General features: G+C 53.4%; 1 protein-coding gene across 6 annotated transcripts in view; it reads right to left on the bottom strand.

Moving 5' to 3' along the window:
* Col5a3 (collagen type V alpha 3 chain) overlaps positions 1-22925 on the bottom strand; it is a 45367-nt gene extending 22442 nt beyond the window's left edge. For 2 of the 6 annotated variants that reach the window (XM_060370045.1, XM_060370041.1), the window contains exons 1-29: positions 22656-22920; positions 17550-17711; positions 17265-17454; positions 17039-17195; positions 15992-16096; positions 15095-15244; positions 12917-13030; positions 12680-12823; positions 10594-10641; positions 10478-10519; positions 9899-9961; positions 8870-8944; positions 8693-8776; positions 8211-8267; positions 8065-8118; positions 7075-7128; positions 6208-6261; positions 6072-6125; positions 5847-5900; positions 5305-5349; positions 5140-5193; positions 4339-4383; positions 4158-4211; positions 3994-4038; positions 2318-2371; positions 2184-2228; positions 2000-2053; positions 323-367; positions 93-146 (exon numbers count right to left, since the gene is read on the bottom strand). In XM_060370045.1, coding sequence (XP_060226028.1) covers positions 93-146; positions 323-367; positions 2000-2053; positions 2184-2228; positions 2318-2371; positions 3994-4038; positions 4158-4211; positions 4339-4383; positions 5140-5193; positions 5305-5349; positions 5847-5900; positions 6072-6125; positions 6208-6261; positions 7075-7128; positions 8065-8118; positions 8211-8267; positions 8693-8776; positions 8870-8944; positions 9899-9961; positions 10478-10519; positions 10594-10641; positions 12680-12823; positions 12917-13030; positions 15095-15244; positions 15992-16096; positions 17039-17195; positions 17265-17454; positions 17550-17711; positions 22656-22743 — 2244 coding nt within the window. In that variant the 5' untranslated portion in view covers positions 22744-22920. Of the gene's footprint in view, positions 1-92; positions 147-322; positions 368-1999; positions 2054-2183; positions 2229-2317; positions 2372-3993; positions 4039-4157; positions 4212-4338; positions 4384-5139; positions 5194-5304; positions 5350-5846; positions 5901-6071; positions 6126-6207; positions 6262-7074; positions 7129-8064; positions 8119-8210; positions 8268-8692; positions 8777-8869; positions 8945-9898; positions 9962-10477; positions 10520-10593; positions 10642-12679; positions 12824-12916; positions 13031-15094; positions 15245-15991; positions 16097-17038; positions 17196-17264; positions 17455-17549; positions 17712-22655 lie in introns of all 6 variants that reach the window. The other 4 variants (XM_060370057.1, XM_060370056.1, XM_060370053.1 and 1 more) reach the window with 3 other exon arrangements.
* Positions 22926-24159: the final 1234 nt, after the last annotated feature.

Genomic DNA, 24159 nt, shown 5'->3' on the forward strand with positions numbered 1-24159 from the left:
TTTGTCGCTCCTACTCTGACCGCCTTCTCTTTAACCCCGGCTCACCCCACTGTGTTTCCCCCACAAAGCTCCTCATCTAGAGCTCGTCTTACCCGGTCGCCTTTTGGTCCCCCATCACCCTTGAAACCAGGAAAGCCATCCTCTCCCTGGGGGACATACAGAAATGGGGATAGAGGAGAGAGAAGAAGGGGAAAAGGGAGGCATAGTAGAAGAGAAAAAGGGATGGAGAGAGGCATGGGTCACAAGTCAGAGCCTTCAGGGACATAGCCAGGTTTTCTATGGGGCTCCCTCTCCCCCCTCCAATGAACCCCTTCCTTCTCACCCTTTCTCCTTTCTCTCCTTGGAGACCCCGGTTACCAGAAGTGCCCTAAAAAAAAATTTATTTTTAGAGCGTTTTCAGTCTCCTTCCTTGCTTAAGAAAGGTTCTAGACTTCCTCCCTTGACCGAAAATTGTGAAAACAGTTTCAAGACGACCAGTGTGCAGTGGGAAGCCCTGAAGAAAACAGTCCTGCTTCCCTAGCGCCCCTCCCTCAGTGTGCTGGCCCAGCTGCGCCTACCCATTGCATGCCTGGTAGCACCCCCTCCTCCCTCCCCTCACCCATTTCCCCCACCAAGTTCATGTGCGTGGTGAGAACCCGGAAAGCTGAACCTCTGTGCCATTCATCTCTACTTCCTGAGGACACAGCGTCCACAGTTCCTTCTGGCAGCAGAAAGAGCATTCCAGAGTCCAGCCTTCATTCCAAAGGCAGGAGCGACTTTCTCCCATTGTGCTGGCCACAAGGAGACTCTGTGCCTGGTGACAGCATGCCCATCCCGTGCATACCCTGGACTGACTTCCTGCCTGCACCACGCTGACAAACTGCAGTTGGCTCAGCCAGGAACTGAGCTCAGCTGAAGAAGGAACTAGCAGTTGGAGCTGATGCAACTATGCGCTTGGAAACAGCAGGGCCTTCTTCAGCCCCACAGTAATTCACCCGACCACAGCAAAGAAAGCTTTTGGCTCCGGCTGTCCCCTCCCTTGGCTACAAAGTAACTAGATTCAGATACAGCACAGGCTGCGGCCACAGCCTCTTGCTTATCTCCAAAATAAACTGGAAGCCCCAGGGGTTGCCGGAAGGCATAAGATCCAGCTCTTATCTGCGTTGCCTCCTCTGTGAACACATCAAACTATGATAAAATTCAATTTACAAGTTAAGCAAAGAACACGATGAAAAAACAACTAACAAGAAAATTAGAGTACCATTTTTTTTTTTCATTTTTTTGCTTACTTTCTGCTTTGTTTTGATTTTTTTTGAGCGGGGGACTCTTGTTTTGTTTTTGGGACAGTAGCACCGCCCACCTGGCCTGGTATTCTCTTGTGTATACCAGGATGGCCTAGAGAACACAGAGATCCTCCTGCCTCTGCCTCCCAAGTGCCAAGAGTGGGTTTGTTTGTTTGTTTGTTTTCTTTCATTTTCTTTTTGAGACAGGGTCTCATGTAGCCCAGGCCGATTTCAAATTCACTACATAGCTAAGGATGACTCTGGAATCCCAATCCCCCTGCCTCTACACCTCAACACTAGAGCCACAGGTATGTAGCACCAAGCTGAGTTTATTGGGGTTCAGGATTCCAGCCACGAACAAGCTGAGCTACAGCCCCAGCTTTCTTGCTAGTTCTTATTTTGAGACAAGCTGGCTTCATCCTTGCATAACTGAGGTTCACTTAAAATTTCTGATCCTCCTCTCGCAAGTACTGCAATTATTGGGGTGTGTATCTGTCTGTCTGTTTGTTTTCTGAGTGGTTTTTTAGACAGGATCTCAAAATACAACAGTGCAGTGCAGCCCTCCTAGCATAAAACTCACTATATAGCCCAGGCTATCCTCAAACTTGCAGCAATCTTCTTGCCTCTGCTTCCCAAATACTGAGACCAGACAGACACACCATGCCTGGCACCTAGCTGGTTTTCCGACACCAACACTAATGAACTATCCCACCTCCAAGCCCTTAAGTGTTACCTACCTTCACACCCCGAGGTCCAGGATAGCCCTGCGGGCCTGCTGACCCTGGTGGACCCTGAAAGGAAAATAAGGTCAGTGCCTTCTTGTTGCAGCCTTCCCTGTTCTCAGTATCCTCTGTCTCCTCACTGGCCCATGGCTACTTCCTACTGCCCTTCCTCAGCCCCGCCACCCTCCTGGTCACTCACCTGGGCCCCTTTCTCTCCTGTGGGACCCTCGTGGCCTGGGTGACCCTGATAGAGAAACACATTCGGTCATGAAAAGCTGAAATTTGCTGTTCAAACCCCCAAGCCTTCCCCTTGCTCCAGCTCTGGGCTCTCACCGGGGGGCCCTCAGCTCCTGGGACACCTGGAATTCCGGGGTTTCCGGGAGGACCCTGAAAGAAGAGGAACAGTAAGAGTAGCCTGAGAGTCTCAGAGTCCAGACAGCAGGGTCTACCCAGGCAGCTCAGAGCAAGCCCGCAACACACTCTGCCCATCTCTGCCAGTGTTTGCTGTGTGACTCTGGTAAACCAGCTTGCCTTCTCTGAGCTTCAGGAATCCTCCTTCTCTGGGAGGGATGTGAAAACATCACCTGGGTGATGGTAGCACAAGCTTTTAATCCCAGCACTCCAGAGGCAGAGGCAGGTGGATCTCTGAGTTGAAGGCCAGCCTGCTCTACAGAGGGAGTCCTGGGACAGCCAAGGCTACACAGAGAAACCCTGTCTTGAAGATCCAATAATAAATAAATAAATAAATAGATCTTTCTAGAATTCCCTAGTGTGAGTGCAGCTCCGTAGTAGAGTACTTGCCTATATCACGCACAAGGCCTAGTCCCAGCCCACAAAAGAACAAAACCAGTATAAAATACATTGGAGTTGGGAATTTCTCCTCCATATCCTTTTGTCCTTTCGTTTTGTTTCTTTGTCTCATTTTATTTTAATCATTTATTTACTTATTTATTGAGACAAAGTTCTGCAATATAGCCCAGGCTGGTTCTCACCCTCAGTTACTGGGACTTTTGGAGTGTGTCCCCACACCTGGTAAGATCCCTTTCTCTGAAAGTACACCCCACCCACAGCTCCATCTGCAGAAGGATGGGCTCAGACAGACGTGAGGGCTTTCCAGTCCTGGTCTCCACGCCTCCTGTTTCTAAGTTCCTGAAGGAGCTGATTGGCTTTGCTGGGCTACACCTTTGGACCTGCCGCATGTTTGCAGGTTGTGGGACATTTTCTTGATTAATGATTACTGTGAGAGGGTCTAGCCCACCTGAGTTGTATAAGAAAGCAGGCTGAAATGCTGGATGTGATGGCACATGCTTATAATTCCAGCACTCTGGGAGGCAGAGGTAGGCAGATCATTGTGAGTTCAAGACCAGCCTGGTCTACAGGATAGCCAAGGCTACACAAAGAAACCCTCTCTCAAAAAAGAGAGAGAGAGAGAAAAGAAAAAGGAAACAAAGAAAGAAACATAAAAAACAACAACAACCAAAAGAAAGCAGGCAAGGCGGAGCCAGTAAGCAGCATTTCAAAACAGCCTTTGCTTTCAGTTCCTGCCTGTAGGTTCCTGTCTTGGCTTTCCTCAATGACACGGAAGCATAGGTTGAATGATCTCCTTCTTCCTCAAGTTGGTTTTGCTCAGGGTTTTGTTACAGCAAGAGTAAAGCAAACTAAGACGTACAAGTGCGTGCCTGAGTGAGTGTGCACACAGCACACACAGAGTATCCGCCAAGGAAGTAAGTAAGCCACAGATGTGCAGAGAGACAAAGCTGGGAGCTCTCTGGTCCCCAGAAAGGGCTGTCTGTCCTCAGCATCTTGGGAGTCTCTTCTGTGAGGGCTTCTGTACTGATAATGTGTCCTCTGTCTGCTAGCTTTGGTGGGATTCTCCTGGAAACCCTCCCCCATCAATGCCACTCTGTCACTCTGGACTGGCTTCTGGAATGTGACTATTCATCAGCAGGAAGTCCCTCAAAGGGGCCATTGAGAGAAGCTTTTCCTGATGACATGAGGAAGTTGCTCACCTTTTGCCCAGGAGCGCCAATGGGACCCTGAGGGCCTGGAATTCCCTGGGACGTAAAAAGAGAGTGAAGGAGCCATGAGGAGAGAGATGGGTGGTAAAACTGGGCAAGGGAGGACTGTGGCTCAGCTGACCACTGCACCCCCTGTCAGGACAGAGGGCTCGAACCTGGGAGCCATGGTTTCCTTGCTGCCCTGGGGGACCTGGTTCTCCAGGAGGACCCTGTGGAGAAAGGAGTAAGTTCAGCAAAGCCGGCAGTCGGGATGAGGAGGGTAAGGAGAGTAGACGAGGCTGCGGATGATGGTGGGCTGGGAGCGTCAGGAGATGGAGAGAGCAGTGGGATACTCACCACGTTGCCTTTGGCACCTGGTGCTCCGTCACTCCCAGTCACACCCTGTGAGGACAGAGGATGTGAGGCCAGGACAGCTCAGGATCTGGGTGCAAGCTGCCGGGAAATGTGTAGGAAAGGAAACACCAGCCACGGAAAGCATATTCCAGCCAGGGACATGCTCAGGGGGAAAGGCACTTGCTACACAAGCATGAAGGTCTGAGTTCGGATCCCCAGAACCCATGCAAAAGCCTAACCGGTGGCATTAGCACTTGTAATCCCCTATAGGGAGATAAGAAGCTTGCAGGCCAGCTACCCCCAGAGACAGAGTGAAAAAACAACAGAAAAACCCTCAATTAAAACCAGCACTTGGGAGGCAGAGGCAGGGAAAAGAGTTCTGGGCCAGCCTAGCCTACAGAATGAATTCCAGGACAGCCAGGGCTACGCAGAGAAACTCTGTCTCAAAAAACAAATACAAAACGGTCAAGCAGGGTAGAAGAAGAGCAACTCCCACAACTGCACCCTGGCTTCCACATCCTGCTCTCATTGTTGGTGCAGGCATCACATCCACACAAAGCCAGGAGAAGAGGGAGCAAGACCGCAAAGAGGCAGTGGGTAACAGCACGTGCTGCTAAGCCTCACGACCTCAGTTTGATTCCAGGGACCCACATGGTAAAAGGAGAAAGCCTGATCTACACATGTGGGACAGATACACACATACACACACACACACACACACACACACACATTGAGGGGGGCAGGGCTTGCAAGAGGAAGACAGGTAAGAATAAAACACAAACAGGGAGCCAACGAGATTCTTACCGGGCGTCCCAGGGGGCCAGGGAGGCCTCTTGGGCCAATCAGACCTCGGGGACCCTGCGAGGAAGGGGCCATATAATCCCAGCATCAGAAGTGTAGACTCTTGCAAGGTTCATGGCCCAAAGGGAGTTTTCCCTTTCCCTCAACAAGGAGTCCCCCAATACTTACTGGCTCTCCAGCCTGGCCAGTGGGCCCTGGAGGTCCCTGTACGCCCTGTGAAAGATGTCATCGTTATTTGGAGTGAAGAAGTACAGTCCATGGGCTACAACCCCGTTCAAGTCAGCCTGGTCTCTCCATGCACCTGTACTGAGCTTCTGGACCCCAGGCCTCAACTTACCACCCCACATCCTGACCCTACAGGTGGCTTTCAGCTCCAGGGCTGTCTTTTAGAGGTCCCTGGTGCTTCCTGCTCCCTCCAATGCAGAACCCGCTCCCTGGATACCATTCAGCCTGTTTCTGGGTTTTTGTTGTTTTGTTTTTTTTCAATGTTAGGAATAGAAGCCAGGGCTTCATACATGGTAAGCAAATGCTCCACCCCTGAGCCATGCCCTCGGCTCCCTGAAGGATTCTCTGCAGGGGCTCTACTGCTGAGCTACTCTCCAGCAAGCTGAGGCATTCTAGGCAGGAGCTTGTCTGCTGACCCACAGCCCTGTTTCTCTGGTTTCCGAACCTCCAAGCCAACCTCATTCCTGTACCACCCTCCAACTTACCTTTTCACCATCCTCTCCTGGGGGACCAGGTTGCCCTACACGTCCAAAATCACCCTGGACCAGAGGAGGAAGAGGACATTTGAATAGATTAGCATATGCAGGAACCACACACTTCAGAAAGGAAGCTCGCTGCTGTGGGGACATGAGGGCTCAGTGTATGAGGCGCTGATGTTAACAAAACACTGGACACTGAAACCAGGGCATGGGTATAGGAAGATAACTCACCCTCTGGCCCTTCTCACCAGGCAGCCCTGGCAGGCCATCAAAGCCCCGGTCACCCTGTTGGAAGACACAGCAGCTGCCTTAAGCTCTTGACCTTGACAGTATCCACCCGCATCCAGTCCCGGCCCCCGGCACCCACCTTAGGTCCTGTGTCTCCTGGGAGACCCCGAGCTCCATCTGCTCCAGCTCGGCCCTATCAAGAAAGTGAAGCTAAAGTCAAGGATGCACTTCCCAGAGCTCTTACCTCTAAAGGTCACACTGCCTTTTACTGACTCTTCTCCCAAGCACTGCTTTCTTAATGTTTGTCTTTTTATTGAGATAGGGTCTTGCTGTGTAGGCCTGGTTGGCCTGGTACTCACTATGTATGCTAGGATTCCAGGCCTGCCCCAGGCCTGCCCAGCAACCTACCTGGCTCTGACTCCTAAGTGCTGGGATTAAAGTCACATGCCACCATACCAGACTAATGTTTTAATTTAAAAGTATTTAGTGTGTGTGTTTGCAAGTGTGTGTGTATGTGTGTGTGCATGTGTGTGTATTTGTGTGTGTGTGTGTGTGTGTGTGTATCCCATGGCACACATGTGGAGGTCAACTTGTGGAAGTGAGTTCTCTTCTTCCATCAGATGAGTCTTGAGACTAAACTCAGGTCACCAGGCTTGACAGCAGGCACTTCACTCTATGCAGAAGGGTGACCTTGAATTTCTAATTCTCCTGTCTCCTCTCCCAAGTTCTAGGATTGCAGGCACGCACTGGCATGTGCAGTTTCAGGATTCTTTTTCATATGTTGTGCTGCTTAGGTTGTTCTTTATCTGCTCCTGACTACGCTTCAGATCCCAGGCCAAGCATTACCCCCCTTCTCAAGTCCCCCTGCAGCTGCGACGCCCCCCCACGTCCCTTCATCCACTGCCACCTTCAGTGCTTGGGTCCCTCCGATAACACAAGACCAGAGGGAGCAAAGCCAGCGCTGGTGGTGAGCGAAGCATAGCTGAAGAACCTGGAAGTTACTCACTGTCTTGCCTTCCCGGCCGGGAGGCCCAGGAGGGCCCTGCAATCCTCGGGGACCCTATGGGGAGAAACAAGAAGGAAGAATTAAAAGGGAAAGCTTATGCTTGTGGGGGGGGGGAGGGGAGTCTTACCATATGACTCCGGCTGGCCTAGATCTTAATAAACAGACCAGGCTGGCCTTGAATTCACAGAGATCCCCCTGCTTCTGCTTCCTGAGAGCTGGGACTAAAGACTATGGCCGTGGAAGGAACACACACCTTTCATTTCCTCCCAAGCACACTCCAGTGCTTGGGAGGCAGAGGCAGGTGGGAATTTGAGGCCAGCCTGATCTACAAAGTGAGTTCCAGGACAGCCAGGGCCATCCTCTGGCTCAAAACAAACAAACAAAAAACAAAACACAAAACAACAACAATAAAAGCTCACCACCGCCACACCCAGCTTATTTTATTTTATTTTTTGAGATAGGGTCCTATGTAGCCCAGGGTAGCCTCCAGCTGTCTAAGTAACTAAAGATGGCCTTGGCCTCCAGCCTCTACACCCCACTAAGGGCCAGGATGACAGATGTGCACCCCACACCTGGTTTATGTGGTGCTGGGCTGGCACCCAAGGCTCCGTGCGTGCTCCTTAGACAAGTGCTCCACCAGCCGGACCCAGCCCCAAGCCCAGGACCTATTTTACTTATTTTCATTTCATGCGCATTGGTATTTTGTGAACATGTATGCCTGTGTGGGGGTACCTATAGGACTGGAGTTACAGACAGTTGTGAGCTGCCATGTGGGTGCTGGGATTTGAACCCAGGTCCCCTGGAAGGGCAGCCAGCTCTCCTAACTGCTGAGACAGCTCTCCAGCTCCCTCGGGGCCTATTTTAAATCACACCCTGGGAGGAGCTGAAATTTAAAAGGTATATTTTATTTCTCCTGTTATTTTCCCCAACCAGCATTTCTCCTGTATCTTTTCACATCTAATCCATTCCCCTGCATCCCTCCAAACTCACCTGTGGCCCTACTTCTCCCAGTTCACCTTTCAGACCTGGATATCCAGGAAGGCCCTTGGAGGAGGAGAGATGGAGGAACACGGCTTGAGCAGCGCAGCCGTCTGGCGTGGATGTATTCCTCTCCCCACCGCACACCCCTTACTCACCACAGGGCCCGGGCGCCCGGTGAGCCCCACTGGACCAGGGGGCCCTTTCATGGAGAGCTGGAGAGACAGAAGCGAGAATTCCCCATAAGAGCACAGAGGCAATGTGTGCCTTCTCCACAGGTTGCAAATTGGTTCCCTAATTCCTGTGTTGATAACACTTTGAGGGGAACCTTTCGGAAGATGATTGGGGTTAGGTAAAATCAGAGGGATTGGGTCCCCGTATGCCAATCAGTATCTTTGTAAGAGTAATGGCTTGTCCTAGTGCATTTACTGTCTTGCCTTCGACTGCCTCCACCAGTCACAACCACACCCAACTAGCCGCTCTGGGTCTTCCCAGCCTCCTGACTCAGGATTTTACTATAACAACAGCAATTGGTGGCAAGCATCATCAGGAGAGAGAAGTCCTCTGTTTCCCTCCTGTCCTGAGTAAACCTTTATGTCTGCCATACCTCACATAAACACACTCCCCTTGTCCCACTCACCTGAGCCTGCTGCAGCACCGCCTGGGCCTGGGCCTGCTGGAAGGAGACTGGGGGTCCTTTCATCGAGCCGCTGGCTAAATGGAACTAAGGAGCAACTAGCGATGAGGAGAGGTGCACAGGAAGGCAGCCCCTGGAGTCAGAGCTCCTCTCCCCAGGGATGGGACACTCCCTCCTTACCGGCATCAGAATCACCGTGCCGGGCAGGCCCCGGACTCCATCAATGCCTGGCATCCCAGGGAGGCCAGCAGGGCCCTGAGAGAGACAGCAAGACAAAGGGACAGATGGAGGAGACAAGAAACAGAGGTGGGAACAGGAGATGGAAGAGAAGAGGAGAAAGAGGGGGAACAGAAAGGGAAAGATTGAGAAGGAGCCCCAGGAGGAAGAGAGAAGAGAGGAATGAGATGGAGACAGAGAGAGTTAAAGGTGACAAGAGAGACACTAAAGTAGAGAAGCAGGAAAAAAAGAAAAGATGGAGGGAAGAATCGAATCACAGAAATGGATGGCCAAGGAAGGCAGAGAGAGGTATAGGAGGATGAGAGAGATGTGGACTCACACAGGGCTGGAGAGATGGCTCAGCAGTTAAGAGCCCAGATGCTCAATCATGAGGACTGGAGTTTACAGCCCAGAACGCACGTGATAAAGCAGGCACCCCACAGAGGAAGGCAACCCCAGCTTCTGGGGATCCAAAGCCCTCTGGGGGTCTCTGTATGTGCACAGTATAAACACACAGGCACAGACACTCACTTGCACACATGATATAAATAAGGTAAATATTTTAAAGGGGGGCATTCCAGAAAGATGGCTCAGCAGGTAAGGGCACACTCTGCCAAGCCTGACGACCTGAGTTTGATCGCCAGGATCCACATGGTAGAAGAAGAGAAGTGACTCCTGCAAAGTGACCTCTGACCTCCACACAGGTGCCAGGGTACATGCCACTATCCTCCATGTGTGTGCATGCACACACAAAATAGATATAAGATGTCATAAAAAAAATTAAAGACACACAAAAACAGGCATGAGGTGAAAAATGGGATGAGGGGTCAGAGAGACTGTTCACGGATGGGGCAGCTTCAGCAGTGAGGGTGAATGTCATTTCTGGGATGGTGTTCCTAATTCTGCCACCACACCCACACTCAAACCTCCCCTCTCCCAAGCTGAAATCCCACCCCTGCGCTCCACCGCACACCCCAGTGGAGAATCTCTTACCGGCAGACCACGGTCCCCAGGGAAGCCCGGAGGCCCAGGAGGGCCTGAGGGACCAGATATTCCCTGTGGAGGCAGAGAAAAGAGAAGTCACAGGAGATGCAGAACTTGAGCCCAGCTGGCTTCTGACACACACACACACACACACACACACACACCATGACCTTGACTTCAAGCAGACTCTATCGCCTAGCCAGTTCTGTTCCCTTCATGGTCTATTGGCTTCTCAGCTTTGCACTCTAGACCTTTTTATAAATACATCTTTTGAGTATTGAATATCCAATGACCTCCAGGCAACACTATAATCCTAATCTTCTCCCCAGCTACAAGAGGGTCAGGCACCATGGTGCACTCCTGTAATCCCAGCACTCGGGAGGCTGAGGTGCAAGGATCAAGAGATGGATTCCAGCCGAGACTACATAGTGAGTTGGAGACCAGCCTGAGCTCTTATCAAAGAAAAGGAAGGAAGGAAGCGAATGCAGCTACGTGAGCATAGCGTAGCGTAGCTGTTCTGTGCACGGGCTCTAGAAGAAAGGGGTGGGGAGAAGGAAGCTGGAGTGTGGGACTAGGACCAGTACTCACGCGGGGTCCCGGAGCTCCTGCAGGCCCCTCGAACTGCTGTCCCTGGAGAGACACACAAGTATGACCCCTGTTCCCATGAGGCCCCTCAACCTCCTCACAGCCCCCCATCCTCTCACCTGCTCTATTGTCGCAGGCTCTCCTTTTGCTCCCTTTTCTCCAGCATTCTGGGGAAGGTGGACAGACAGAGGAAACATGAGACCAGAGACAGAGACGGGAGGGCAGAGGGACAGCTGTTTGCAAAAGCAAGTTCCGTTCAAGCCTGATGACTCAAATTCAATCCCTGGACTCCACGGTGGAAGAAGAGGGCTGACTCCTGAAAGTCATACAAGGTGAAGGCAAGGACTCCAGAGGTCCTTCTCATGGCTCCACCTCTTCCGCAGTGAGGGTGGGACCTTACCCAGCCCTGCAGCCATCCACACTTAACGCAGAAAGTCAGTGAGTGCAGGACACCCGTATGGAAAACGGGTTACAACATTGGACACATGTGATGCCTGCCAGGTGTGATGGTTCACACTTTAATCCCAGGATCTGGAGGCGGAGGCACAGAGATCTTTGGGAACTCGGGGCCAGTTTGGTCTACATAGCAAATTCCAGGATAATCAGGGCTACATAGTGAGACCCTGTCTCAACAAATGAATGAATGAATGAATGAATAGATAGAGAGATAGATAGGTAGGTAGGTAGATAGATAGATAGATAGATAGATAGATAGATAGATAGATAGATAGATAGATGGATAGATGGATAGATGGATAGATGATAGATAGAACAACAACAATAACATAGCAAAATTTCCTAGGAGACTGGTAAGATGCAACTGTGGGTGTGTCTGTGTGCTTCCAGAGAGAGCTGACTGAGGAAATCATCCAGAGGGATGGTGGTACTTCCCCTGACAGAGTTAAGGGGGGAAGGGCTGCGAGAAAGCCAGCAGAGAACCGGCTTCCCCTACTCACTGCTTCCCCTTCTCCAAGAACTGAGACCTCCCTACCACGTGCTCCGTGATGCTCTGCTCAAGCGTGGAAGGCCAGGCAACTGTGGCCACCCTCTGAAACGTGAGCAGAACAACCCTTTCCTCCCACAAGTTTTCTCCGTCAGGCATTTTGTGACAGCACCAAGAAAGTCAACGCCAGTCTCCACTCTAACTCCTCTGCCAGCCCCAAGGAGAACCAGGACCGCCAGCCCCTCTAGCCGCTTCCACCCAAGGTTTTATGACTGAGGACACGGTCTCTCTGCTCAGGAGTCAGTCCCGAGTCTGTCTCCCCAGCCTCGGTGGGCTCCCCTGGACTCTAGAATCTTCTAGCCATCCCTGGTTTGGAATCTCACTTGAACGTCAAGCACAGGTTACAAATTTGAGGCCCCCAGAAGGGCTCAGCTTTCTCCCTTGTCCTGCAGCTCACTTGACGGCCCCGCTACCTGCCTGCCTTTCTCCACTGTCTGCACTGCTTTCCTCGCTGTGACAGATACCAGAGGAAGCAACTAAGTGGAAGAGGCTTGTTTCAGCTTACACTTCAAGGGGATTCGGTTCACCATGGCAGGGGAGGTACACGAGGCAGCTGGTCACAGCACAGCCACAGCCACAGCCACAGCCACAGCCACAGCCACAGCCACAGCCACAGCCACAGCCACAGCCACAGCCACAGCCACAGCCACAGGTGGGGCGAGAGCGATGGCCACTCAGCTCACTGTCTCCTTTAATGCTGCCTGCCCACGAGCTGGCGTTGCACACATTTAGTGTGGGTCTCTCCTTCCTCGTTTAGCCTCATCTAGGTAATGCCTCACAGGGCATGGCCAGAGGCTTGTGGCAGGTGGTGCTGGAGCCTGTCAAGGTGCCGACCATCACATCAACCTCCAGCAACAAGAACAAAGGAAGCATGTCCCCAAACAGGGGCATTCTCTCTCCCATTGCCAGTTAACAGTGCAAGTGTCCCCCACAGACTCTCTGGCTCCCCCTACTGTCCACTCGGCAGGCAGGGCACTCAGAGAGCTAGAAGCAGGGCTCTGGAGGAAGTCGAGTGGCTTCTCACCCTGCCTAACTAAAGGCCAGTTGCATCACCAGTCTCTGTCACACTGTAAGTGCTTGGTAAACACTTTTCAACTGCAGCTGTGCCGCGGTCACACAAAGGTTGTTGACACAAGGCAAACCCAATCAGGAGAAAGTGTGTGTCTACAGTCCGTCTCCTCATGCAACCCCTCTAGACTCACAGGGAAGATCTGGAACTCAGTCTGTGAAGACTGTTCCGCTGCCCGGAACTTGGGGCCCATGGTGGGGCCACCTCCTTCCTCATCCTCCTCGGCAGCTTCCATCTCTTGAGTCCTCAGCTCATTTTTAGCACCAGAGTCCAATCCCTGCAGAAGGACATTGGGGACGTCAAGGTTTGCTCTCTGTCATCACCTTCACCGCCCTACCAGCTGGCCCAGCACCATCCACTTCCTGCCAACCTGCAAGACAGTGGCATTTCGTCCAATAGTCACAGTGGTGGTGACGGCCGAAGGTGGAGGGGTCGGAGGCGTCTGGGGAGCCGGCTTCTCCGTCTCAGCGGTGTGGAGGGAGGTCTGCAGCAGGAATGGAAGGCGTGTCAGATCGGGATGAGGCCAGTCAAAACAGAAGGAAACAAAAGAGGAGCCAGGTCTCTCCCTTAGGGAGTTCCCAGTTCGGGGGCAAGGCGTGGACAGACAGAGGCAGCTTCCCACCAAGCGCAGAGGCTGGCGTGGAGAAAGGAAACAGGTCTAAGGTGGCCAGAGTGGTAACGTCCCTGCATACAGGAGGAGCAGGAAGGGCCAAGTCTCCCAGGCCTGGGAACAGAACTGGATGAGCTCCAGGGGCCCGGTGGTAAAAGTCAAGAGCCAGCACGCAGGGCCAGACTCCCGGAAGCCCAGCCCCGCATGTCTTCTTCCCTGACAGCTCAGCAGTCGGCCAGCCAGGCTGCAGCTTCTCCAGCCTGGACAGCTGCGGGAGAACTGGGTCAAGGCAGAGAAAGGAACCAGAGGGGCGTAGGTCAGAACCAGGGGCTGGCGAGGGCGTGCTGCTCTCGGTATTCATGCTATGGGCTAGAAAGATCCAGAACTGTACTTAAACAACCGGTGACCCCTACAACCAAGGACTTCAAGCGATGACCCAGCCAATGACCTAGGACCCCTTACAAGCACCAGTGACTGCTAAGTGAGCTCTGCGTCAGGATTCCCGCCAACGTCTCTAAACAGAGATCATTCCACCTGGGGACCCTACTGTGACCCCAAGCAGAGGCATCTCGTGATGGGGGAGGGGCATTGGCCCCTCATCTGAGATTCCAGCCCCTCACTCCCAGCTATCTATCATTCTGCCCAGGCTGCACATGGTCTCCTGGGCTCTGGAAAGGCAGGAGTCCTGGGTGTGAAAGGCTAACTGAAGGAGCCCTCCATTTGTGCAGCATGCTTGGGGTGAGCGCTTAGGGGGGACCCACGCCCCAGTAGGTAACCCCTCGCATTAGCTCTCTGTAAGCACACCCAGTCAACTCATTGGTTTCCCAGGCTAGATCTGAGTGAAATTGAACGTTGGTTGGCCGTTACTGCCCTATCTATTGTTCTCCCCAGGAAAAGCTCACACACAACAATGAACACCAAAAACACCAGCAGTGACCTTTATCGATGGCCTCCTAGGGGACACCTACAAGTGGGAACTGTTGGGGGATAATTTAAATAATGACAATTAGGAGCACAACAGATCTTGTATGAAAGGGGTTTATTAGATGGAGATGAAGAGAGAGAGAGAAAGGAGAGAGGGATGATGAGGTGGGGAAGAGAGAGGGGGCAACCGGATAGAGAAAGGGGAGAGGGGCAAGAGGGCAAGAGGGGGAGCAAGAGGCAAGAGGATGGCAGGCTGGTCCCTTTAAGGAGGAAGGTAACCACGCCTTCCAGGTGTGACCTCCTGGCTGGCAACACGATGACATCATAAGTTGCTAGGCAACCCAGAAGGAGGTTTCCTAAATACTAACATTCCTCCCTTTTTCTATAATTAAAAAATGAGGAACTTGAGCTGCTTCTCATGTAAGACAAGTCAAAGTATATAAACTTAGGTTCATTAGAAGCAGCTCTTGGTTGCCATGCAAGGGGTTAAGAGAGAGAAGAAATAATAACAACAAAATGTCCAGATTACACCGTCAAGAGGAAGGGAAGCCTCTGCCCTGGAAAATTTGGGGTAGAGGGTTGTCAGTAGAGAGTTGCCAGCCATGCAAGGCAGCAGGTAGGGACTGAGGAATGCTGGGAGAACCTGGAGCTGCTTGTCCTGGGCCTGAAGCACACCATGTATGTCTCGGGAGTACCTGTGCCCACCAATGGCCCCCAGCAGTGAACCCCACACACTGACACAATAACCAATGCACCTGCAGCCAGTTACCCCAGCTGGTGAGTCCCTCGTTAAGACTCATCATAGCCCTTCTAGTCATCAGGTCCTCTTGGGTTCAGAGGTACCTTCTCTAGCTCCTCATGGGCACAGAGTGACACCAGAGAGCCCCTGACACAGGACCCGGCATCCCCTCTGGCTGAGAGGAGTCAGATTCTGAGGACCAATGCAGAAAATGAGGAACCAGAGATGGGGGCATCAGGCAGCAAAGGGCAAAGCGGGACCTCCCAGGTTCTTACCTGATTCTCAGGAGCACCAGCGGTTGGATCCAGCCTTGAGGTCTCCTTGTTTTTGTTTTTCTTTCTCCCCTTGCCCTTGCGACCCCGCCCTTTTTTCTTTCCTTTGCCCTTTCGACGAGGGGCGGGTGTTTCTGGTTCATCTCTGGGGGCCTGAGGAAAGGGTTCTAGTTAGGGCTAGAGTCTCTCACCATAGGATATGCCATCACTTGGGTACTGAGAGAGGTATGGCACAGTCCGTAACTGTGAGTATGTAAGTGTGCATGCGTGTGTGTGTGTGTGTGTGTGTGTGTGTGTGTACCTGCTCATGGAAGCCAGAGGGCAGTGTCAGGCACCGTCCATCTCTTTTGGCTGTTGTTGAGACAGAGTAATGGCCTGGAGCTCACCAATTAAGCCAACTTAGTTCACCAACTAAGCCGAGCTCACCAACCGGCCAGTGAACCCCAGGGATCCACATGCCTCTGCCTTCCCAAGCACTGGGATTAGAAATGTGCCACCATGTCCAGCTGCTCCACACAGGCTCTGGGGGTCAAACAGGTCCTTTAAAGTGAAGGCCCTTTACTGACTGAGCCATCTCCCCGTCCCCAGATGGATCCTTTTGTTGTTGATATTTTGAGGACAGGATTTTGCTACGTAGCCTAGGTTGACCTCAAAGTCCTCTCACATCTGCCTCCCAAGTACAGAGCTGACAGAGATGTACCTCAAGTACAGAGCTGACAGAGATGTACCTCACACCTGGCTTGTCCTGGCACTGGAGGTTAAGATCACCGTCGGGATCTGCCCTGCGTTTGGGGTCTGAAGTGGCCAGCCTCCTCGTTTCTGGGTCATCACCTGCTCTTTCTTGACATCTAGAGCCAGGGAGGCCTCACCCGGAACAGCCACCCGGAACAGCTCACTCACCCCTGTGGTTGTGGACTCCAGGCTCTCACAGCCAGGGAGGAAGCGCTCACAGGCCTGGAAGGCAGCCTGAGGGTCTGGAATTAACAGCAGCTCCTGGATGTCTCCCTAGACAGGAGGAAAGGAGCCACAGGATGATTCTGGCCCTGGTTTCCCAGCGTATCTCCGCCCCGCTCCTGACATGGCACCGTGGTGCTTCCCACCCGGAGCGTCCTAGGGTGGGGAAGGCCTGTGGCCTTCACACCTGTAACTGAGAGAAGCAAAGAGCTCCCCAGCCTCATGACACCACAGAAGAACACACACCCAGTGTGCTGGTCAAACTTGCAGGCTCCTAAAACTTGCATTGGTTTATTAAAGCATGTGGCTGCACTCACAGGGCTGCCAGCTCACTCCCGTGTGGAGCGAGGGGCTAGCCTGCGGGATTTCATTCTCTCCTCCCACCACATACATTGCAGGTCCCCGATCAGGTCACCAGGCTTAGCAGCACGCACCATTGCTGACTGAGCCGGCCCCTGATAGCCAGCTTGACCGGATCTACATTTACCTAAGCCTCGGGGCACACCTGTTGGCGATTGTGTACATTAAGTGCCTTCATGCTTCTGTCTTGAAGCAGCAGTGAAAAACATAGCAATAATAACACTCAGCATCCGCCCCCTGAGGCTCAGGGTCCCCTCCCTCTCAGGTCACCTCCGTGTGCCAGGTACCAGACACCAGGTGGCTCACTGGAGAGATGAGTTTTCTAGTCTCCCCCAAATCACACTGCATAACCTCCACCCCAGCCAGAGCCACACAGAGCTGCCGCATCTGTCCCAGACGCTCGCCTTACGGCCAGACACTATCCTGACCACGGGCACTGCCTCATGTGCTGTCTCAGTCACAGTTTACCCCAGCAGGGACCCAGTCTAGGCACGTGCATGCTGAGCTGATAATCCAGATTTCCTGACGCTCTCTGGTGCAGAGCTCCCTTCCGCCTCCGTTCTCTTCTGGTTTAGGCTGAGGAAAGAGTTCCCCTCCCTCCTCCTCAGTTTCCCCTGCCACTGAATTCTATACCTCGAAAGCATCCTCCCCACTGTCCTGGGTTCCCATCATGGTGAGTCCAGCTGTGCTGATAAACCGAGGCCCCTGACCAAATACGGGGGCCTGAGGTTCACAATCAGCCACCAGGGTCACCATGTCACCACTGATGCTGACGGCCACGCGGTGCCACCTGCAACAGGAAACAAGTCTCAGTGCCCGGATATCCTCCGGGCACCCCCTCCCCCTTTCTCATACTCACCTGCCATCCATAAGGTTGACCTGCTTGGGGAGGGGCCTGAAGGAGTCACCAAGGAGACCCAGAGCGGGCCCCAGTGACAGCCCCAGCTGCCGGACGCCCTTCTCATCATAAATAGACAGAAGGACAGAGCCATTGGCTGGCTGGCCCCGCAGAGTAAGCAGCACAGAAAAGTTCTCAGGAAAATGCCCATCTGTGTGGGCAGAGGCAAAGGGATCGGTTAGACAGCCCTGCTGACTTCACCCATCCAGGATGAGCCCCCGCCCCAGCATTCCTGCCCCGACTCACCCGGAAAGAGCTGCCATGTGGGGACGCTGAGCGGGCTGGCTTTGCCCACCCTGAAGGCGCGGTCGCCCTGTGGAATCCTCTGGGGGCAGAAGCCAGGCCCCTCGGCAATCCCAGCCTGGCCCCCACGCACACCCCAGGCTTTCAGCACATCCACAGGCTCCACTATAGAGAGACAGCAGGGTGAGGAGGCACGCTCAGAACCTGCTGGTTGCCCTGCCCCCAATCCTGATAGCTACCCGGTGAGTTCAGAGCCAGCCTGAACAACTGAATGAGACTGTCTAGAACATGGAGAAGTTTAACAACATCAACAGAAAAAGCCCCGAACTCCACAATTCTTGCTCAGGTTTTGGGGTCTCCTCTCCTCACATGTGTGTCAACAGTCCGGGAAGAACTGGGCGGCCCGGGACCAGCAGCACCTCCCCCACTCCCCGACAGATGTTCCTGGTACATCAATCTGTTGACTGCGTTTTTTCCCCCCTAAGTTTTTGGTGAGAAAAAAAAAAGCTGACCTAGTTCTAGGATGAATCAAAGCTTCCTGGCTGGAACCCCAGAGCCAAGCCTTCCCCTCTCCCTACGCCCCCACACTGGTTCCTGGGGCAGATTCCCAGCATGGAGCCCCCTTGCAAGGAAAAACCCACGGGGGGGGGGAAGGGGCGTAAGGGTGCACTCTTCTCAGACCCCATAGCCTCCTCCCTCTGACCCCCGGCCCCACGGCCCCCTCCCTCTGACTCCCAGGCTCCACAAACTTCTCTTCCTCATTCTCTCTTCTAACTCTTCCCTGACTTTTCCGCCTGACTCCCTATCTAACGTCCACCCTGACCTCTTCCTTTATCTTTCACATGATCCTCCATATCACCCGGACAGGTTTTATCACCTTCTGACCATCTATTTCTGATAACCCCCTGATCCTCTCCCTCTCTCATCTCACAAAGGAAAGAATAGGTCTAGCCCTACAGGCCCCTAAGCCAAGCCATCCTTGCAGCCCCACCCAGGCAGCTTGGCCAGCTTTAACTGGATCCACATGGTCTGGGCAGGGCGGGTGAAGGCTTCCCCTGGGCCGAAAGCCCCTGGCCTGTCCTCTCCCCCAGCAAACTGTCCCACTAACCCCCTGACCCAGACTCTTGGCAGGAGCCAGGTTCTGCTCAGTCTGCCATGACCTCACTCCAGGGTGGCTCAGCTAACCTTGCCACTGAGAACTGGGTTGGGGGGCGAGGCTTGGAGAGGCATGAACTTGGGTGAAGACCCCCACGCCAGCCACCCCCTTTCCCCTCCAGACTTTGTAGAGCCCTGTTCAGGTCCCTCTGTCCCACTTCATGGCTCAGGTCTGGAGTCAGCCAGTCGACAATCAATCTTGCTCTCTTGACATCCTCTCCTCCCCGCACCACCCTCTTCCTACCATCTGTAACTGTCTCTTCAGTGGCCAGGCTGTCATTAAGAAGTATGTGGGGGCTGAAGAGATGGCTCAGTGGTTAAGAGCACTAGCTGGTCTTCCAGAGGACCTGGGTTCAATTCCTGGTACTCACATGGCCGCTCACAACTATCTGTAACTCACGTTCCGGGGGATCCGACACCCTCCCATAGACACACATGCAGGCAAAAACCCTAACACATGCAAAATTACAATAACATTTTTAAAAGTTTAAAAAGAAGTATTTGAGGCTGGAAAGATGACTCAGCAGGTAAGAGCACTGTCTGTTCTTTCAAAGGTCCTGAGTTCAATTCCCAGCAGCCACATGGCGCCTACAACCAGCTTTAGAGAGATCTTGTGCCCTCTTCTGGCCTGCTGGCTCACATGCAGGCAGAAAGCCATACAGAAATAAATAAATAAATAAAATCTTAAAATTAAAAAAAAAAAGTATTTGATGACAGCACCCGCCCCCAGGACTGAATTTGGGTTCTCAAGTTCTGCTACCACAAAGTCATCTCCATCAATCCCAGAAATCCCCTCCAGACTGGGAGCCCCTGGGAAGACAGATCTACGACACCATCCAGTGGAGGGACTGTGCCCGGCTCAGTTTGTTTTTGTTTTTGAGACAACGTCTACTGCAGGCCAGGCTGGCCTTGCACTTGTGAAGCTCTGTTACCGCCCCCGGAGTGCTGAGATTAAAGCATGCGCCACCATGCCCCATCTATGCATCGAGGGGATGGAACACAGGGATCCCCGAGTGAGGGGATCACGTCACCAACTGCGCCACCTCCTAACACAGACCCCAGCTTCAATGCAGTAGGAAAAGGGGTCTCCCCTTAGTCACTGCTCACTCCAGTTTCAAAAGTCCTTCCTGCCATCCAACCCAAAAGACTCTTGCTTCAATCTGGAGTCTTCTCTGCCCTGACCTTTCCACTGGCAGGCTGCCCTTTCTCTCTCATGGCTCCATGACAAGGAGACACACAAGAGCCATTGAGCCTGTGGGGCACACAGGAGGGGTCAGGAGCTGCCCAAACTCTCCCCCACATACACCCTCTCCCTGCCTCGGTCAAGACCTCTAGGGAGATAGACGCCTGGTGGAGCTAAGATGTGGAGGGAGGCTGGTGAGGATCCAGCTGAGTCACGGATGGAATCCCCCACAGTAAATGCACGACGTTTTGCAAGCACAGGACTTGCCACTGGCTGAGGGATGGGCAGCTAATTAGATGAAAAGTTCTGAGGACCGGCAAGATGGCTCAGCCGGTAAACGCACTTGCTGTCAAGCCTGATGCCCTGAGCTTGACTGCAGGAACCCACACGTGGAAGGAGAGAGCCAACTGACCCCTTCAGGTTGTCTGAATTCCATGTGTGCACCGTGCCATGCGCACACACATACAAAATAAATAAATGAAGAAAAAGAAAAATTCGTATTTGATGCCACTGCTCCCCATGAGGGGGTGCCCTGGGCAGCGAGATTTCCACACCATAAAACCGCCAACAGGCCAGACTTGCAACTGGAGATGGTGGCTTTAACTGAAGGAGATTCTCCCACGCCATGCAAGGGAAAATATGACCAAGCCACTGAGTGGGTGACTCGTGGTGGAAGATGACAGCATTTGTCTGTGGGCCACGGGGAAGCATGAGTGAGACTCTGAAAACACAGGAGGGCCCTGTCTGGGTGGCAGATGGGGTTGCCTGGGTGTGGCCGTGAGTTGCACATTCCTGGAGTCCCCGGGGTCTTGTATACTGAAGGAATGCCTGAGGTTGCATGACCCTGAGGTTGTTGTGAGCGTGGGAATGGGGCATAGGCCAACGCGGAGTTCTCAACGCTGGCCGCAACCTCCGTAGAGTCAGCACAAACCGGGAGAGTGTATGCGCCTGACCTCTGGGAGGCCATCTTCCTTTACCCCGGGGAGGTGATCTAGATCACAGCGGCCCCGATCAGGGAGGTGATGGAGATCACAGCGGCCCTGCTCACCCATCACTTGGAAGGTCGTCATGCCCTCTCACCATTGCCATCGCAGAACCCTGAGAGGCGTGGCTGGGGCACCAGGCCAGATGCTCACAGCTGGGCATGCGTCAGCGGTGACTCACCCGTCCCTTTGCCCTGGGGACCCCCTTGGGGCCCTGAGAAATTCTTCAGGAAAAATCACCCCAAGATCTTGCAGCTGGGGTGAGATGCAGCTTCCACTTGGCTGCCCCTCCACCGGCGCTCAGCCCCACTCCGCCTCCTGCCTCACCCAGCCTCGCCCCTCGGTGCAGCCCTCCCGAGGGCCCTGTCCATGGTGCTGATGCCGTGGCTCTAGGGAGAGCAGAGTGGGGGAGGGGAGGGGAAAGGAAGGGTAGGTGCCAGTTTTGGGCAAAGAAGAGAGCATGGTGTGAAGCCCTTGGAAGAAGCAAAAAAAGTAACTGTGGGTCGGTGAGACAGCTATATCGGGCTGCTCACTGCCAAGTCTAAACCTGAGTTTGATTGGGGGGCTGGGGGGCCCACACGGTGGGAGGAAAAACCTGACCCTCTAAATTTGTCATCTGACTGATCTCCACACACACTCTTGTGGCACAAGTGTACACACGCGCAAGCGTGCGCGTGCGTGTGCGCGAAAGCACACACACACACTAGATAGATAAATGTAATTTTGAAAGAAAGCTGTGAATTCCTGATTTGGCCATTCCACTCAGCACCAAGCCCAGAACCAGCCTCTCACGCTCCCATGGGCAATAATATAAACTCCTAAATCCCATCCACAGTCAACCAAAGACAAACACATCTGTAACACATGATTACTCTGCAAACCATCCCTGAGGGGTAAGGGATGAAAAGGTGGAGAGAGTGCTTCCCTAGCGTGCGGGGAGTCCAGGGTTCCAGCCCCAGCACCACGTGACCTGCCGTCCCAGTGCTTGGAGGACAGAGGCAGAAGGATTGGAAGTTCAAAGCTACATTCCTGGGTTCCACGGTGAGTTCGAGGCCAGCCTGAGCCACGTGAGACCCTATCTCATACAACAGACAAGAAAGAGAGAAGAGGGCAGAAAAGTCTCACAGCTCCACAGGCACGCTGACCTCTCCCATCTGACCCACCCTTCCAGGGACTGCCCTGTCAGCCACTCTTACAGTCCCAGCCAACCCTCACACCCAAGTGCACAGGTATACACAAACCCCTCTAAGATACAGTTGTTGGTTTGTTAAGGCAAGCTGTCATACAGCCCCCTGATCTCAAATTCAGTGTGTACTTCAGACTGGCTGTCAACTCCCTATGCTCCTCCTCTACAGTCCCAGTCCTGGGGTTTCGGGTACATTTTTACACAGTGCTGATGATGGAACCTGGAGTTTGATTCATGCTAGAAAAGCTTGTCTGCCAGCTGAGCCACAGCCCATGCCCCGTACACCCACCAAGTAAGTCCCTTTGAGAGACAGGGTCTGCTTGCGGAGCCCAAGACGCCCTTGAATTCAGTACCTAGCTCAGACTAGTCTTGAACGTGCAAACCACCTAATTCTGCCACTTGAGCGTCGGGACTGCACCACACCCAGCAGCATCTGCCTTCACACACCAGCTTGTTTCCTGGCAACATCCCCCTCCTCAATGGTCACATGCACACATCAGCCCGAGCTAGATCCTAGGATCTTCACATCACCGTGACACCCATTACTAACGACCTTTCCCTTGCAGCCCCAAATGCTGTTCCAGCCTCTCCTCCCAGCTCACCAGCCAGCGTCCAGGACACGAGCTGCAGAGAGGCCAGGAGCAGGCAGAGGCCGGCGCAGGGCTGGTGCAGTCTCCGGCAACTTCTCATCCCAGCGGGGCCTGGTGCGCTAAGGCCAAGCGGGCTGTGGACTGGGCTGACCACCGGGAGCAGTCACTCTGGACAGCCGGAGGCTGTGAGGATCTACAGGAGACTGTCCGAGATCCCGCCCTAGCCGCGCCCTGCGCTCCAGCGCCTTGGCCGGGAGGGGCCCGGGCCGGAGGCGGGGGACCCACAGCTGCACGGAGGAAAAAGTTTGCGAAGTGTGAGCCACGCGCTGATTGGCTGGCTGAGGTGAGGGGCCATTCTCGCATCGTCCACCACAAGGACGATGGGCTACGCCTACCAGCCCTGGAAGGGGGGGGCCGGGGGCGGGGACAGCGGAGTCCCAGCCTAACGCTGGCTCCCAGACTGGCTCTCTGAAAGGCTTCGACCTCAGAGCTAGACAGAGCTCAGCACGGAGAGGCACTTGCCACCAAAATTGATGACCTGAGCTCTGTCCCGGAACTCTCAAGATGGAAAGAGAGAACTGACACCCAAAAGTAGTCCTCTGACTTCCACCCCCATGCCATGGCAACACACGCTCCCCACCCTTTGGACACACACTAAACAAATAAATGTAAGTTTTAAACCAAAGCACACACACACACACACTAAAGGCATGCTTTTTAAATCCCAGCCTTCAGAAGGCAGAGGCAGCGGGATCTCCCTGAGTCTACATAGTGGGTGATTTCCAGGAGAGCCGGAGCTCCATAGTGAGACCCTGTCTCGGAAAATAAATCAATAAGACAAAATAAAAGCACCTCCAGCCTTCCCTCAGACGTGGGGTTAAGGTTAGGTGTAAAGCTACACCTAACCCTTGTTGTCTCAAGGCCTGCAAAGAATTCCCAGCATCACCCCAAAGCCTTTGGGACCCCACTTCTTCCATAATCCTCACCCCAGAGGCCCAAACTGTCCTCGCCATTCTCTAAACCTCCGTATGCCCACATGAGCCTGGAATTTGGAATTCAGTGCCTGCTACCATCCTTAAACTCTCACCATTGACTTCAAAACGCACTTCTGACTTTCCATCCAACTTCTGTGTACGTTCATGAGCTGTGCGTGTGCATGCAGCTGTATGTGGAGGTCAGACGTTGGCTATCTTCCTCTATCACTCTTCCACCTGTGTGTGTGTGTGTGTGTGTGTGTGTGTGTGTGTGTGTGTGTCGGGGTCTCTCGTTGAACCTGGAACTCTCCAGTTTGGCTAGGCTGCCTGGGCACTGAACCCCAGGGAGCCTCCTGCCTCTTCCTCCACAGTGACTCTGGATTCTAGGCAGGGGCTAGCTTTTTACGTGGGTGCTAAGCATCTGAACTCAGGTCCTTGGACCCAGGTCCTCACTCCTGTACAGCAAGAACTTGAACACCTGAGCCCTATCTCCAGCCCTCACACGGTTTCTTTTCTTTGTTTTTATGGAGTGGGGATAGAAC

The sequence above is a fragment of the Meriones unguiculatus genome, chromosome 1, assembly GCF_030254825.1.
Source record: "Meriones unguiculatus strain TT.TT164.6M chromosome 1, Bangor_MerUng_6.1, whole genome shotgun sequence".
Lineage (NCBI taxonomy): Eukaryota > Metazoa > Chordata > Mammalia > Rodentia > Muridae > Meriones > Meriones unguiculatus.